Source organism: Accipiter gentilis, chromosome 11 (assembly GCF_929443795.1).
Source record: "Accipiter gentilis chromosome 11, bAccGen1.1, whole genome shotgun sequence".
In the NCBI taxonomy this organism is placed as follows: Eukaryota; Metazoa; Chordata; class Aves; order Accipitriformes; family Accipitridae; genus Astur; species Astur gentilis.
In genome coordinates, this window is record NC_064890.1 from 12107323 (window position 1) to 12125809 (window position 18487).

At 38.1% G+C, this 18487-nt stretch overlaps 1 protein-coding gene across 4 annotated transcripts in view; it reads left to right on the forward strand.

The window, feature by feature from the left end:
* The window catches only part of SEMA3C (semaphorin 3C), a 123662-nt gene that overhangs the window by 78603 nt on the left and 26572 nt on the right, over positions 1-18487 (forward strand). For 3 of the 4 annotated variants that reach the window (XM_049813646.1, XM_049813647.1, XM_049813648.1), the window contains exons 6-11: positions 908-998; positions 4935-5054; positions 6923-7065; positions 9039-9153; positions 11335-11404; positions 14168-14312. In XM_049813646.1, coding sequence (XP_049669603.1) covers positions 908-998; positions 4935-5054; positions 6923-7065; positions 9039-9153; positions 11335-11404; positions 14168-14312 — 684 coding nt within the window. The remainder of the gene's footprint in view (positions 1-907; positions 999-4934; positions 5055-6922; positions 7066-9038; positions 9154-11334; positions 11405-14167; positions 14313-18487) is intronic. The other variant, XM_049813649.1, reaches the window with a different exon arrangement.

An 18487-nucleotide genomic window follows, 5' to 3' on the forward strand; every position in this document is an offset into this window, starting at 1 on the left:
GGTATGAGAGTCAACGCGCTGTGGATTGATGTCTCTACCGTTATTGACTGCAGTTTTTAAGGAACAGACTTGGTCCCGGGTCACTTCTTGCTCAGCATACTGTGCCCTTCAGTACTGCTGGGAACTAAGAAGTAAAGAGGTGCACCGAGATGGGTGAATTTTCTAAAGATATTCAGGCTGTTTGTATTTCAAGCTGTAGTCCAGGTTGCTTCTACTTTGCCAAATGTATTTCCTGTTTATAAATCAAATCAAATATAAACAAATCCCCATACCAAGATTCCTATACAGCAAAAAATTTCCATGAGATTTCAGGCTATGGCAACAGGCATTGATAAATCATCTATCACTAGGGAATCGGAGCTTTATACATAATCCAGGAGATGCTATTGGAGAAAATAAATATGATTTAAGGGATTTTTGGAGGTCTGATAGCTCAGCAAAGAGCAAATGATTTATACTATTACCAAATGACAGTTGTCATAAGAGATTTTTATTTAATATGTATTATTGCTCTAGTAGCTTTATTATAATGTCCTAGACTAGTATAAGTATCACGATGTATTCAGCAAATAAATGACAAATAACTTCAATAACACAGAAGTAATCTCCACAGATGCTATTGCAGAGATCAGTCAACCTCTCCAAAGCATAACTGAGCTGGAGGGAGAAATTCTTTGTTTCAGTGTCTTGAATTTATAACAAGATTCTTGAAAATAAATGAGTACCAATGAAAAAGTTGTCTAAAAACATGACGAAATTCTGAATAGGAAAGCTGAACTTCTGATAGTACAGCAAAAGTGCCCAGCAGTGCCAAGCATTGTTAATGCTGGAAATAGCCAAGCATAAAAATCACTTTACGTCTGATGGTTTCTGAAATGAGAAAGTGACACACAAATCTACATTGCAGGAACAAATCTTCAAGATCGACTCCAAGTGTGAATCAGGAAAGGGACGCTGTTCTTTCAACCCTAATGTGAACACGGTGTCTGTTATGATCAGTAAGTAAAGATACTCCAAGTCGCTGAGGTCTAAACCCCTATGATCATGCATGGTGTGGATTGATGGGATGCCTGAAACGAGCCAGACACAGAATTCAGCCGCCAAGGAGCAGTACCTTGTGTCTGGCTGATGGGCACAAGGGTTGGGTCCATCCTTGTTTCAAGGTTTACATGAAGCTAAGGGTGGGTGTATGAATGAAATGCAGAAATAAGCTGTTGAAAGGGAGAGAGGGAGAAACAAAAAACAAAAGGTTGTCCCTTTCCCAGCTTACACATTTTTTCCCAGGATTAGTTTCAACTTTACATTGCCCTGTCTAGCATTTTATGTTTGAACAGTTTCTGACCTTGTTCATCCTAGACAGCTCTTGTGTCTCATTTCATTACTTGTAAAATCTTGTAAATGTAAAATTGTAGCCAGGGAAAGAAAGCCTCAAGACTTTAGTAACTTTGAAATTCATTTTTGTTGTCATCTCTGCTGTAGAGCCCACCAGCTATGGCGAGGCTCTTAATTCTTCAATTGGCTTTATACCCAACCAACTTTGCAATTTTCTTCCATTTTTGAAAGGCCAGAAAGTGATAAAACCAACATACCTCAAGTATTCTTGTGAATTGGTGGCAACTGTACTCAGTGACTGTGAGATATAGCCCATACAAAGAATTACTGCAGTGCCTATTGCACACCTAACTGAAAACTCAAAGGGGACATATGCTTTGTGCAACCCAAGTCATCAGTAAAAGAAACTTTTTTTTTTCTTTTTCACCCAGGAGATGCGTTATATACACTTAGTGTAACCCGACCTTTCACATTTGCAGCATGTTCACAGACTTCTAGTGCCAAAGCCTTGATTTTTCAACATGTGCCTACTCCTTGCTATATTTTTGGCTATGAAGGAAACAGCAGTTGCACAGATTTTTCAGGCTTTCTTAGCAAATAAAACTTGGTGCACATAGCTACTGTGTATTTCACCCAAGCTTTACAAGTGAACAATGTGAGGTGTTTCTGCCGTTCGGCTTCCACTGAAATCAATGGCAATTACATATTGTGCCGGATATTTCCTTTTAAGTTTGAGTCTCATGGAGCTTAAGAGAAGTGTTATATAGTCTGTTCAAAATATAAATTACCTTTTTTTTTTTTTTTTTCTGATTCCTCATTGCAAATATATTTAGTACAAAGGATAAGTAATTTCATTCACAAATGTATGAACTGAGGCGATAAAGTTGCTTCAGTTGAAGTTAGAAGACAGGTAAATGCTGCCTGGATACCTCTCTGAACCTTGGCTGCACTTATATCTTTATTTCATCAGTGATCTATGGTCAGTGTTTACAGACACGCACTGTGTAAAGAAAACGTTTGTTCAAAGTCGGTGATGGATTAATCCACTGCTACTCATTGCTGTTCTGGTACGATTAAGTGAGTCACCTGTCATTAAATAACAAAGTCTCCTTTCCTTGTTCCTTCTGGATTTTTTTGAAACACCATTCAAGTACATTGCTTCTGACTTACTGTATATACAGTAAGCTGATTTTTGCTACAACAGATCTATGGCAGCTTTGTTCATCTTAGTAGACTTTATGTTATCTTCCTTGATCTCTCAGTTATGTGACTGAAGAGACCTTCCCTAGTGTTTGACTTATCTTTCATGACATAATTCATCTACAAAGTTTAAATTCTTCTGCAAAGGTCACATTCTTTTTCAAGAGTCCCACAGATTGGGTTTTATACTTTCTCCCTGTTACTACAAAGTCCAGTCACTTCAAAAACATTAAGCTTGAATGAATTTAGCCTCAATACCCATGCCGGAAAAGGGAAGATTTTCTAAGTCACAGCTTGAGTTATAATGAGGGGACCGAGGCCATGTACTGGACTCTCCTTTGAGCATTCTTCTGCAGGAGGAATTCCTTCCCCTCGCTTCAGAAGATGGGGAAATACTGCCAGACCGGCTAACTCTTCCACAACAAAAGAACCATTTTTAAATATAGATGCAATTTCTTGACAATTTTGGGCATCAGCAGCCTAGAATACAGCAGGAAAGCTGATTCACCCTTCAGAGGAAAGTGATGCTATAAAAACAGATTTGAACTTGGTACAATTTGCCATTGTACAAAAACAGTTTTGCATCAAAGCGATGAAAAATGTGCTTTGAAGAAGCTTGGCATAACTAATGTGCAGGATGCATGTCTCTCTCCCCACCAAGACTCGGAGATATTTATAAAAGCAGACATACCTCATCAATTCAGTAATTCCCCCCAGTAACAAAGAGAAGTAGTGTGAACTAGTTGTGCTGTGCAAACCAAGTGCTGTGCGGAATTTAAGAATTTAACCAAAAGGAAGTGGAGCTGATGGATATCATCTGATACATGATTAGCAAGCAGACAGTAGGAATGCTTAAGACATAACTAATAGCACTGATATGTAACAGGATTAAAATTACCTAGTGTAGTACTATTGTTAAAGTGTGCGCGTATGTGTATATGCATAGAGCCGTATATAATGTTTAGTGAGAACCATAAGCCTGATCTCTTTCAGCCAATTTATTTCATAATAAGAATAAAGCTCTGGTGGATTGAGGCAATGAGACAAATAAAATCAGCTATAAATCAGTACAGATCTAGCATCATTCTGTCAATACACGCTCAGGAAGTAAATGCTTCCCAAACATGCAGTGAATGCATTGTTTAAGTCCCCTGTGTATGAACCTTGTCATCACTGGGAGAGATGAGAGCAGAGGAGTGCTGCTGGCTGCTCTGCAGGGGTTCAGTTCAGGCTGTAGTCAGCAACAGAAAAACAAAATCTCCAGAGTTTTAATTCTCTCATGTGCCAATAGTCTTCCATATTGATGCACGCACACACACACACACACACACACACACACACAGAGACAGCATAAAAATAGCCTCAAGCGATTCTGAACCTGTGACTCTTGCCAGCTTGACCACACTCTCTGGGTAGTCCAGGAATTCAGACAAAAACATCAATCAAAGGACCCAGCTGTACTGGAATGTATTCAGCCACCACTCCCACTATGAGAGTTAGAGTTTATTTTAGCTACTGTTTTCTACTCTGGGGTTTCATTGCCATTAGTTAGTGGAAATTGCTTGGTTATTCACGGAGTAGAAAATGATAGTATGTGTAATTAGAGTTATAATTATATATACGTATATTTATGCACACACACAGACTCACACAAACACAGATATACATCCTGACTGATGGACTGAATTTTCAGCCCTGCGCAGGGAGCAGAAGTTCATGGTTCTGTTAATGTAAGAGTTGCATGTCTCATTCTGTTCAAGCATAATGACTCTATACTTAGAATCAAGTACATAAAAGGGGACATTTGTTGCTCTGTATTACTCTGCGTAAAGTTCAATAATATGATTGTCTGGCCTCTGCAATACTGAAGTCAGCTTGAGGCTGCCTGGGGCAGCCTTGACAATACTGTTGGTAAAAATTGGCACTGATCCATTGACTGCAATAGATGTTGTGCCAGTTTACACCAGCAATAAATTCAGCCCAGTCATTTTGTCTTCTCCCATAACAAAAAAAAAAAAGCTTTTTGAAGTATGTACTTAAAAAATTGAATGTGATTCTTTTTGATAACACTAGCCTGATTTTCCAGTGATCCTTAGCAGTGAAAGTTGAGAAACTAAACTCCATATCAAAGAAAGGTTCACCACATATGCAGTTCTCTGTTGTATTTAATTATGCAGTTCCCTAAAGTCTTTAAGAAAAATCTGATGATTCTTCTGCATTCTAGATTGTGTCTTCATAAATCAGAAGGAAACCCCAGTCCCATGACCCAATACTTGTCTGTATAAACTTCTGTGTAAATAAAGAGCTGACGAGTTTAAAATAAAAATAGATCAGTAAATACGGATTTCCCAAAAGCCATAACAATGCTTTTGCTTTTTCCCCTCCGTTTCAATTCTTTGCAGATGAAGAACTTTTTTCGGGAATGTATATTGATTTCATGGGGACGGATGCAGCCATTTTTCGGAGTCTGACCAGGAGGAATGCCGTGCGAACCGACCAGCACAACTCCAAGTGGCTGAGTGGTGAGATGCCTTTGTTTTACCAGAGCTTTTAATGGGTTTCAGAGAGATTCTGCTTTGTTTTGTTTAAAATAAAAAGCTTGTCTTCTAAAGAGCTTTTCTCTGAATTTAATTTATGAAGTTGAACCATGAAGAAATGTGTGTAAATACATAATGTAGACCATGCACAGATGTAAAGGGTTCACTGCACCCCACCTGATGGCCTTTCTCTCATTAAGACTAAACCAAAGTGTTCGAGGGAAAGTGTATGAAAGCAAATGCCTTTCAAATGGCAAGTGGTCAATCTGACTTCTAGGGCAGTGCCTTCTCCACCGTTACTGCATCAGACATTGCCTTTAATTAGAGTGCTTGATTCTAAGATTTTTTCTAATGAATTACCAACTTCAGTTAATTCAGGCTGATCCACCTCTGTACAGAAGACTCACCACCACTTGCATTCAAAATGTGTGCAGAATAGAGTCCCATTATTGCCATTTATTTCAGTGGTAAGAAACTGATTGTCAAAACACAGTAGGAAGACTAATTTCTGAGTGCAAGTGCTTAACTCTTGGCTTTCCTGAAATCAATGTCAAAATTCTCCCTGACTTTACTTACTCCTTCCAACTGAACTATTTTGAATTAAAATCCCTGAGCAGAGACAGATGTCAAAGGTTATAGAGCAACCAACATAGCAGTTCCAATTTAAAAAAGCCTTCAGGTATGTTGAAGTAAAGTTCCTGTGTTTTTGTCTTGACTATTTTTAGGGTGACTCTTGTTATTCCTGTGTGGCTGTGACTACAGTGAAATCACAGGACTGCAATCAGAATAAATTCAATTCTCTATGAACAGGAAACTATGTCTGCTTTCTAAATTTTTCTTCTGTTTGCTATACATTCTTACACTTATCTGAACACCCTGAAGTGTGCACCCTAAAATGAATTAGGGAAAAAGAAGCATTAAAATGCCTAATTTCTGGAAAGTCTACCTGTTATATATGCTCAGAACAGGTACTTGACAATCACAATTTATTTCTATGTTCTTTTAGAGCCAGAGTCATGACAGTTGTTATATTAATTGAGAATGGGCTCATGTGAATAGAAAAATGCTGCAGTGTAAAGTGAGTTTTCTGTCAGACATCCAACCTCTGTATTGGGTTGTTTCAAGTTTTGTACTGGATTTCAACCGATCAAGAAATCTTGCATGATCATTGAAAAGAAATAGCCTTCCTACAGGAAGAGGGTCTGTGTCTTCCTTCAGACAAAGGAGAAGGTCTTCTGAGGACTCCTCCACTGTCCATTATAAGCTTGCTGTTAAGGATATAAATTATTTTGCTCTCTCACTAGTGCTCCTTTGCAGTGTTTTGCATGTACACTCGGTTATGTTTATCAACCTCAGTTATGAAGTCAAAAGCTGTTCAAGCATTTGCGTACCCGGCTTTTCTTTTCTGAGTTCTATGAGTTATTTTCCTCTCTTATTTATGTAACTTATTTGTTCTTTTCCTACTGAGTCTTTCAACTGCTTACTTTTATGGTTTGCCTCAGCAAGTCTTTCCTTAAGTACAACAATAACACACTGATTCTTCCCTCTTCTTCCTCCAAGTCTTTGAATCTCTGCAGTAATCTAATACTACTGATTCTGCATTTGAATTGCTTTTCTGAAAATCTGCTGTGCAATAAAATGCAAGGATGCAGAAACTTAAGTCTGCCAGCAAGAAGCCTTTACCTGGTGATACCTGGTATACACAGACATGAGCCTAGAGCATGTAGCTCAACCTGCCACAGCAGTACATAGCAGCATATGCATTATATAGCAGTTGGTAACTGTCAAATCATTAATTGCTTATACTGATACATCTTTTGGTTTCATCTTTTTGGTATACTGTTTCATTTCAGAGCCTATTTTTGTCGATGCTCATGTTATCCCAGATGGCACTGACCCCAATGATGCCAAAATCTACTTCTTCTTCAAAGAGCGACTCACAGACAACAGTGGCAGCACAAAGCAAATTCATTCAATGATTGCAAGAATATGCCCAGTAAGAACTATTTTGTTTGCCAGGTTGTTGGGACAAGCTGCTAGTGTGACATGATAAGCTAAAAGACTAAATAATTGAAAAGCCTTTGATCTATATTCGAAACAAATTTCCTGTTTCAGCTTCCATATTCATAATTAAGAAGACCTGTTACTGAACACACAGCTAGGGTCTGAACATGTTATGTATCTCTGGCTATACCTATAATGATATGGAAATGTAGAGTGTATTTCTCTGACTGAGTCAGAATAGTTACCTGCGTTGAACTTCCAAACTTGCTGTCCTTTGCACTAATAAGGTACATTCTTTGCTTAGAAATACTGAATTATAAGACAGTGAAGTCTTCCACGCAGACACACACACACCTCCCAAAAATCTTTGAAACACATTGGAAATACCAGAGCCAAGCTTTTAAATGGGTTGATTTAACTTTCAAATATTGTTTTCATTTTTACAGTATCTGTCCTTTCTGAGTTCTTGCATTGATGTATGTGTGAGTCTAACTTTAAAAACGTGCACAGGAAAATTAAATTCAGGAGTTATGGCTACTCCTGTGCAGTAATTAATTTACGATCACAGCACTCCTCATTGTCTCTATTTCCTTTTTCATATCTGTAATCAACTGTAGATGAAAAATGATTGAAGCAGCTATTAATATCTCTGGTGAAATGGATTTTTTTTAATGAGAGAAAAATTATAAATGCATAATTACTGCTAGCCTTTTCATTCCTTCTTTTGGAAAGGCTCAGGAAGATAATTGTGAGCGTTTGTGTATTCCCTGTCTTTAATCTGGGTCTTCTTTAGAATTTGGTGCTTTGTGATGTTGTTGTGTACGGGTGTGGGATGTGTTAGGATTGTGTTAAATTCCTTCTCTGGTGATATGATGAGGCTTATGATCGCTTTTATGATCCCTGATTTCTATGTTTTTGTGAGGGTGCCCAAAGGCCTTTTTGGATATTTTGCAAGAAGACTTTTCACACAATTTTAGCTGTATTTGTTATTGTTACTGTTATAATGAAGCCCAGATGATTTCTGAAAGGCCTCAGCCTGTTTAGACTTACACTGAAGTCAGTGGCAGAATCCCAAAGCCAATGAAAATAAATCTGAGCCATTCATATTTGTATACTTGTATACTGTCATATTCATATATCAACACCTTTGAGACCGGCCAAATATATTAGTAGGATGGTGCCAAGAAAGATCCCCCAAAAGACCCATTATGGGTCACCCAAAAAGTGGGATTACCAGCTCCAGGAGCACCAGTGAAACATGCACAGCATTTCATCAAAACCACATTTGCCTAGCTTCTACATTTCCTTTTTCCCTTTCCTTGGGTGACATCGTGCTATGCAGTTTGGAAGGTACTGCTCTTAGGTAAGGCATTTGCCAGCAGAACAAGGCAGGAGCTATCACCTCTGTGCTGCACCATCTGGTTTAGCGGTTCCACTTTCCACCTGGCACCAGAGATGGAAAGATCTCGAGCGAGCCGTGACCAAGCCAGCTCTGGACCACGCTAGCAGGACTTGCAACAGCGCGAAACTAGCTTAACCCATGCTGCTACATCAGATGCAGCTATACTGCTGTCAGGACTAGAAGAAACATCCCTCCATAGGACTATTAGACCTTTCAGAGATAGCGTGGACTTCTCCACTTGGGGTGTCAGTGAGTGATACAGACCTCCGCAGTCCTTCCCGATCATACCTACACACACTGCTGCTGCACAAAATCTACTGCCCGACCCTCCCAAGCCTGCTAGCCCAGCACAGAAAGTCTGCTCAGAAAACTAGTTCTTCTTTTGCCTCTATCTGGAGTGTTTAGGTGAGGGGATTTTGTTTAGGCCTCTCTAATTTTTATATTGAATTTACCAGCATAATTGTCTAGATGATGAGTGAAATTAACCTGAGGGAAATGTAGGAAAGCCCAGTAAAATGTTAGCTGTCTTGTATTTTTTTTCTGAAAATAATATTCCTTTCCAGAATGACACAGGTGGTCAGCGTAGTCTCGTCAACAAGTGGACAACATTCTTGAAAGCAAGACTTGTGTGCTCAGTAATGGATGAAGATGGAACAGAAACGTACTTTGATGAATTAGGTATGGCAAAAAAATCCCTTAAAAGTTTTATCTAAATCTTGCACCCTGTGCATATTTAATTACTGATGTTCGTACAGGCCCTTATTCAAGTTGTTGACAGTGAAATCTTGGCTCTGTAGAAATTTGTGACAAAAATCCCCTTGCAGTTTTATGACAGGAAATTAAAAAATTCTTCATAAATTTCTCTGGGTAATTATCATTATCTTTGAAATAAAGGTAATTAATCTTGACTATGTAAAGGAATTATGTATGTAAAGAATTAATATTTGGAAGGGAACATGTAAGTGAGTCTACTGTTATTTTGCTGCTAGTTAGGATTATGGTAGAGATTTTTGAACATACATTTCTTTGAAACTGTTTCTGATACCACTGTGTAACACACACCTTTCCACAATACAGTTTTTCTTTTTTGATCACTAGGTAGAGGCCTCAGTTTGATAGTTCAAGATAATACCAATATATCCTGTTACTGGCACCAACAATAATACTATACATAAATATAATTTCTCAGGATTCCTCCAGGCACTTAGATTTTCAGTTCAACATATGAAACACTGCAAATATTTGGTGAATAATCTATACAGTAGTCACAAGAGGTTTCCTTTCATTAAGGACTTAATAGATGCATATCTTGATACGTAAGTGCCAAACAGCATTATCAGACAGTTTCAAATTCTGTATTGTCCCCAGCTGTGATGTACAAAGTCATAGTTCTAAATTCAGATATTGGAAGATTTGGTATGTATATTAGTATAAATGTAAATACAAATAAAAATATAAATATTATAAATAATATAAATAACTAATGGCCCCCACACTGGGGATGCATCTGATTCTGACCTTCTCTCCATTGTAATCTCTCTCTTTTTTCTCTGTCATTATTCCTGATTCTCATCATAGGAAATGGGGTTTGGAATCTTTTTGTCCTGATGTCTTTATGACTATTTGGTGTACTTGCTTTGGATCAAGGTTTCGATGGAACCTGATGGGCCTAGGAGCAGATCCTAACTTGCTGTAGCTCAGAATGTGCAAGGTGCTCGGAGGACTGACTTTCAGAAGTTCCCAGTGCCTCTTAGCACTGCCACAGCAGCTTATCTTTCAGAACTGTGATTTACCAGCCCGTCCTCTTCAGCAAAGGAGGAGGAGAACTGCTTTTATTTTTCTGTGTGACAAAATGTAGGAGAATAGGAGACAATGTTCTCAGCCTGGGCTCCCGGCACAATCCTCTAGCAAAGAGGAGGAATAGAGCCGCAGCTGGAAATGCAGAAAAATCGGAAAGAGCAAGCGCATGCTTCTGGTTTCATGTATAATGCAGAAGGGTGTAACACTTCCAGTTCTGCATGACAAAGTCTTTTGCTTTTGGCATATTTAAAAGAATATTTAAAAAAATCAGAGGGTTAAATGAAGTAGCCATATAAATGAATGGAAAGCTAAAGAACATATTCTGTGACAAAAAGCTCAAACAGTTCAGTCTTTTTGTGTCTTGTAGAATAAGTTTAAGAGGTAGCTTCATTATAGTTATTAAAAACATTTTTAAGGAGAAACTGTCAGAGATTTGAGTATTTTTCACTGAAGTGTAAAAAAAAATCAGCAGATCAGAGGTAACAGTGGGCAAATTCAGGTCAGTGAGCAGGTACAGTTTTGCATAGTGCAGTCAACAAGCCCCTGCACAACAGGAGCTGGGAGGTTTACATCTCTCAGTGTGTTCACTGGAAAGCTGCGTGTCATTCATATCATGTAGAAAATGAGCTAGTGAGGGCATCTAGAGCGTGTACTGTATGACAAAACACCTAATTGTCCTGCTTTGGATTACATCCGTCTATGGGAACTCTTTGTCTTTGATCTACTGCAACTTCAAGGTTTGTCTGCTGTTAAACAACCTCCTGAAACAAGATCCAGCTGAAAGAAACGTGTGACATGGATCCTGAACATATTTGAAAAACTTTGCCTTCTGTCTTCATAATGCTAGATGGTGTGGTGCTAATTTCCAAATCTGTTTCTGAATGTCCAAATGCTAGATTTACGCAGAGTCTATTCATACGATGTCTCCTTTTTCCCATTCAAGTCTGAGACAAAACTACTGTTGACTTCGGCAGGAATGAAGTCGCAAATTAAACTGGAAAATAAAGTTTTTATTAGTATTCAGAATACTTTTTTTTTTTTCTCTTTTCTTTCTTACAGAGGATGTGTTTCTTTTAGAGACAGATAACCCCAGAACGACACTTGTGTATGGAATTTTTACAACATCAAGGTAAATGGGGAGATTTGAAAAAAGTTACCTCTCTGAACTGCCCAATTTTCTATACGAAAAATGAAAGAGACGGTTTGTGGTCCAGGCTGTTCTGTGCAATTTTGTTTATCCGCTGTGGCCATCGTTTGCATGCAGGAGTGACAGTCTCGGTATCATTCCTGTTGGTATCCATGTTAGAGCAATGCTGCTTGGAGCAAGCTGCTCCCGGACATACTGTCAGCTGGCACTGGGAAAACATTTCTGTGGAGGGCCACTTGTTCAGCAGCAGAAAGCTAAATGACTTCAATGCAGCAAACGCATGTGGCATCTGAGAGCACTTAACACCTCCTGAAGGACATCCAGCACCCTGAAGGATCAAACCGGGAATTCTTACATGAATTCATACGAATCATTTCCAGGCTCTCAGCTGGCAGATGATCGCACAGATGGCAAATAACCCATGTCGGCTTCAGCTGGCTACGAAAAGACAAGCTTATATGGCATTTGATCACCTCCTTGCAGCCTTAAGCTCCTCATTCTCAGTCAGTAGTACTCCCTTACTGTCCAGTTTAGAAAGCATTCAGTGAGCTCCCGAGGGCCGTGGAAGTACTACATATGGCTTACTATGCTGAAACTCTCCACAAAGATAGACTGACAGGTGGACCAACAGATTCTGCCATCTCTACCTTTATTTCTTTCACTTTTCTCTTGCCCTCGCCACAGAGTAGTAGTATACAGAGTAGAAATAGTTACTGCTTACTGATTTCTGATATTCTATCCTGTCTTATTTAGATGTTATTACTTACCCTCAAAGAGGTTTTCTGCTTTTATTAAAATTTCATTTAAATTATTTGATCAAATTAGAAAATTATTTAATTTATTACTAATAATTCATTTGATGGCAGTTTCTAGTAGAAAAATCCTTGCATGAAAAAATATTTTTTCCTGATACACTTTTCTGTGTTTTTCCATGCAGATCCAGGGATCTGCTTTCTCAAATATGTGAATCAGCCAGGAAAATATGATTTTTGGCTATTTAATTGGGAAAAAAAGAATCCCATAACTTGTAAACAGCTAGTGCTGTCTACATTTTATGATTCCTACTGCACAGAAAGAGAAAATGCTGAGATTATGTTTAGCAGTAAAACCACACTTATGATTAGGTTGTGGATGCAACATGCCTGAACTGGAAACACTTTTACCTAATTCTCCTGGTATTCCTGCAGTGGAAATGAGGTTTGAATCACAGGCCCATATAAGGTGACAACAAAGAGAAAACTTCACTTTTTCCTGGCTCTTCAGCTGTTTTCTCTCTCTATTGAAGTATTTACACTCACAAATTTCTGTTATCGTCAATCTCATGGTCTATGCTTTCTTCCTCTTTGCTCAACTATAAATTCAATGTGTCACCTAGTTAAAGACAGCAATCATAAGGATTTTTGCTCCTTAACAGTTCCCTTATCTTTACCTCTGTAGACCTCCAACTCATCACAGTAGCAAGAGAGAAACATCCCAGCAAATAACTACTAGTATTTTTATCTAAACCATACAGAGGGAAACCAAGTAATATTGAAGAAAATTATTTTAGTGGCATAATCTGCCATAAATCTAACATAAAACATCTGGAAAAAACTAAATAAATTTCTTAAAACCTATTAATACCTACTAAAATTTCCACAAATACCATGATCCATCTAAAAGGTTCCTCCTACTAATATATCCATATATAGCTGAGAGCAATGTGGATTGCACTTTCCTTCTTTAGACACTATGTGTAATGTTTTCAGGTTTTTTTCTGGAGTGTTTTTTTTCTTTTTCAATTGAAGACAGAGAGTTACTTGGATTATCTTCATCCTACAGTTAACATCAGGCAGATTTTAGACTGTCTGGAGTTTCCACTTTGTTAAGATAAATATCTCAAGCCTTACATGCATTGAGAGGCACTGCATTCAGCCTTAGCATCACTCTGGAAATTATTCCCCTACTGTCCTTCATCATCACAGGGTGGTGGAGGCCATTCAGGGCTTGTGCTCTCTGAGACCATCTGCGACCATTGCTGAACCCAGAGTGGTGGAGAAAACATTCCCTTCTCATAGGGTTCTCCTCAGGAAGCATCAAACCTCAACCTCTTGAAGGGGTCTTTGTAAGACCAGTTTTGTGGGTGGGTTTGAGGACTGTATAGGAGTAATTCTTTTACAGCCACAACCTGTCCCCATTTTGCTTAGAAAAGCTGGCAACTGATTGTAGTAATCTAACCAACTGTAATTGCACTGGATGTTTTGATTAATTTTTTACCCATGTATTTTAGGAGGCTCATGGAGGTCTTGTGGTTAATATACTGGTAGGGAGTTCTGAAAACCTGTGCTGAGCTTGGCAGTACAAAGTTTATAAAACTCTTGTCTCACTGAAGTCAGCAATATTTTTGCCATTGATTTAACTGGGACCAGATTATATTTCTTTTATATTCAACACTAGGAAATTTTCTTATAAAATTATATTTTAAATATAAATACAATATATTTATAAAATAAGTAGGGTAGTACCTTCCTCCCTCTTTTTTTGGTTCACTGTTCAAAAAGTTGCTGGGTCTTAAGGAGTAATGGTGTATATTGAAAAGCTAGATTAGTTGATTTTAAATGTATTAAATCCATGCTACTTAAGCATTAAACTGTATTAAATATATTATTTTAGAGGTATCTTTCGTCATTGGACCATGCAAAATGATGGAAAAGCTATACAGAAGTTGGTAGATTGCAATACTAACTTTTTCCTACTGTCTCCCAGCTCCATATTTAAAGGCTCAGCTGTGTGTGTGTATCATCTATCTGACATCCAGACCGTGTTCAATGGGCCATTTGCACACAAGGAGGGCCCAAACCACCAGCTGATTCCATATCAGGGCAGAATTCCATACCCACGACCTGGCACTGTAAGTACAAAGATGTTTATGCAGGCTTGCCAACTACTTGTCTATGTTTAATACATAAATAAATATTATTTATTCCAAGAGAATGGACTATGTGGGACTATGACACTTAGTTACACTTCAGAACAATTTTATTTGCTTCTCAGCTTGCCATACAAATCATGTAGTATCTGGAAATCTTCTAGAAAGAATTGAAAGCCATGCAAAATGTTGAACACTCTTGTTCTTTCTGCTGAAAAGGTGGTAAGAATTATTTCACTAGATGACAGTCATCTTGTTTACACGTACATTTACAATTTGTGTGTATAATTGAGCAAAAGGTAGCTAAATAAGAAGCATACAAAGACAGCATTGTGAGTGTGTTCTACAGTCTGGATCCAAACATATGTAAGTCTGCCTTCAGTCTGCATGAATTTTCCATAGTACTCTAAAGTTTTGCAACTCCACTGGGATGCTTGGGAGATGTAATAGAGAACCAGGCACCTGGGACTTGTCATTTGACTAGGTCTAATACACCGTCCCATACTGAATCTTAGAAGAGAGACGTGTAAATAGATGAGTTTTCATGCTGATCAGTTTATCCTAGTAGTCCTTCTTGATGAGAATGCTTTTTGTATGCCTTGAAAATTTTTCAGCACTTTCTTTCACTGTATCAGGGGCAGTAATAATCTTCCAGTGAATTCTGTACACCATTAGAGCTAGCTCTGTTTCCAAGTTTTACAAAAATGTCTCATAAAAGGTTTTAAACAAAATTGTTTGGGGTTTTTTTTCCACCTTTACAGTGTAGAAAAATAGCTGTTGATGCGCTTTTGTCTTTATTTACTTATTTGCACTATTCTTAATTTAGATTTAGCAAAAGTATGAAGTCTAATATTTCCAGCTTTAATGAAGAACGTATGAACTTTCTCTAGAATCTTCTCTAAATCCATATTTGCTAAATGAAGTATGGTAATGTGGACTTTTGTTGACTCCTATGAAGTCTTCTTACAATTTCTTAAGTATCAGAATTAAATAAGTATGCACAAAATCATAAATCATCTCTCAGCGATGTAGTTATAATATTTTTTTTTAGATGAACACTTTGTTGCTTTTCCATTTATCACAGGAAATCAATTTTTATTTTAATTTTGCAAGTCACTGCAAGAACCTTTAACCATATCACTATTCCATTCATATTCATCTTTGCGCTGTAGATCTTGTTCTTTCTCTCTCTTTTTCTCTCATACACTAATGCTCATATACATGGAATAGCTCTCCCTGTTCACACAATTCTCGATGACATTTTAGCGCAGTTATTACTGGCTATAAGATTTAGGACTTTATGTTCCCAGATCTCTAGAATTAGCTAATCAATACCTGATATTCCACTAAGGTCCAATGCTAGCATTATTCTTTGCAATTAATTCATACAGCTGTAATCTTATGAGTTCACTGAGACTTTAAGCTTGAACTTTACCAAAAGAAAAAAGAACATAAATGCCCCATTTAAACAGGAAGTTTCACACTCTTGTGATTAGTCACTTTTCAGAGTTTCTTGCTGCTTCAGAATATTGTATTTGCATGTGTTTCCTCAACCACTGCCATGTTATTCTTGGTTCACCTCATGGAGGTTTATGAGGTATTCCACATGGCCCTAAAGAAATTGGGCAGCACAATGTAAAGGGAAAAAAGAAAATTCAGATTTGGATTTAACATGGTGCCAGAAATTATCTACATTTTTCAGATGTGCCGTTGAGCTCCGAACGTGAAGATAAATTCTTAGATCATAGCTCACACAAAAAATAAAGCCAGGAGAGATTCTTTTAAGATGATCATTGCTTGTTTTCTGATCACTGGCTTTTCAGTGCTTCCTCACAATTCAGCCACAACACGGTATTATAAAGGTATATTTTCCAAGATGGGACTTTGCTTTTTTTTCAGTGTCAAAAAGTTCCACCTTTAAATGCATTCCACAAATTCTATTTTTCACTTATGTCAAAGCACCTGTAAAAATCGGGACATGGGGATTTTTCTGCTGCTGAGAATTTGTGTTCAAGGTGTTAAATTTGAATAGCCATGCTTGCAGGCTATGGGGCATGAGACTCCTTCCTCTGGAACGTAGGGTTTTCACAGCTTCTGGGATGCTGGACTAGACAGGGATGCTTTTTTTATATGACACGGAAAATCCTACTTTACAGTTGCCTAAAGAGATATTCATAATAAACCTTTGGACAGAAATGAACGTTCATTGTGTCACAGCACATTGGATAAACAAAGAAAAGGCTTCAGTATAGCTTCAGCATGATTAAATAAAGCAATACGTTCATTTGTCCATAATTAACTCCGCAGTGTTTGGCTGCCCTTCACTAAATACCAATGGTTTCTTATTTCTCCACAAGCAAAACTCACTTATGGAAAAAGAAAGGAAAAAAAAATTACATAATTGGCAGCTTGCTGCTAAATTCAGTGAACTTTGAGGATAGTTTCCATTTTTCAGAGTTTACAGAAATAGTTTTTATACCTACAGCGTGTTGGAGAATATGCTGTAAATTAAAGAATTCTGTTTCTCTCTGCAATCTAGCTGCATGGTGATCAACTGTGAACATAAATATCATGTAGCCAAGTCCTTGAATGAGGTGTGAAGGATACACGTTCAATCCCTCCAGGAAAGGGAGAGCTTATAGGGTTCTTCAGTAACATCTTTTGCTTCTCATTGGTTTATACGGGGGATAGCAAAAGAATTGATTGACTAAAGATGTTTGTTGAGGCTTTCCTCAGAACAACGATATAATGTAAGTTTTTAGGGTCATACTGGGGTGAACCATAGCACAGACATTTTTGCAGGAAGTCACAGACAAAGGTCTTATGATTTCCAAGTCAAGAATGGAAGGATAGAAAGTATCAGAGAAAGTCTTTTAACTGAGCTATGCGGTACAGGAAAGTTTAATCTGAACTGCTCATGAAACAGAATCCCTCTGGAGAGGAACTGGGGTCTGGCAGATCACTACCAAGTAGAATAATCTTGCTAATAGCCCACAAATTTATGAACACAGTTCTTTTTTCAGCATTTGTTGCTAATCTTAGCAGATAGGTCCATACATTTCCTGGAAGGCTGTGGATGGAAGTGCCACAGAGGGAAGGAGTAGAGCAAACAAGATAATAAGAAGTCAGTTTTGCGAGCAATCTTGGAGGGCTAGCATATAGTGTCATTTCTAATGAGAACCAAACCAAAAATCTCAGGATAAATAGGAGTCCAGAAGAATCAATTGTCAAGGATGTCAGATGAGAAAAGAGACCCATATCTGAGCTGAGTTCCAATTCTTCCTGAAGGTAACTGATGCCAGAGCAGTTTCTTTTAAAGAGTTCCTACCAGAGCTGTTCTAGTCTGTCTAAATAATTAAATCCTAACTGAGCCAGAAGATGATTCTAGAGACCGGGATTAGGCCGCAGTCCCCTCTTTACTTGGTCCCTGGTATTGCCTGATGAATAGTTAATTAAGTGCATAAGATGGAACAGCTTTTAGCAGCACGGGTAGAACGGGCACTCCTGCCTGGTGGTTAGAGGGATCCCCTGGGAGGTGAAGACCCAGATTCTAACATTTGCTTGCATCAGGTAGGTTGGACGCATGACTCATATATCACCAGCAAGTTTCCTAGTCTCTCAGAGTATGACTCATTTTATGTAATTTTAGCCATCTAAAAGCAGGGCATCTAGTCTGAATTACTGCCTACAGAGGAAACCTAGATGGCCAACTAAGAATAAATGCCTGACTTTGAGACAGTAGAAGTCAGGTGAGGTAAATCTCTCCCTAAGCTACTAGCTATTTTTGTGTCTGTGGTTTTGACCAGAAATTCCATCCTAGACGTAAGAATGGTCCTCATCAAAATAAACAAGTTTCCATTAAATGCTTCGTATTGAACAAATCAACATTTTCTAACTGGAAAAATATTTGTTGAAACATTTCTGAACAGCTCCAATACTCTGAGGAGACTTTCACAGCTCAGAAATCTAGTAAGGGGGAAAATGAAAGCTCAGGAGCGGTGATAGGAAGTGAGGTAACAGTAGCTGAAAAAAAGTCATGTAAATTATCATAGGTACATCCAGAACATCGTACCAGTTACATAGCTCCTGAGTTCTTCCCACAGTTGTCTTTTAGTTTCACTCTCAGTAAACACTTGAGTTTTCTAAGATTACTTTTA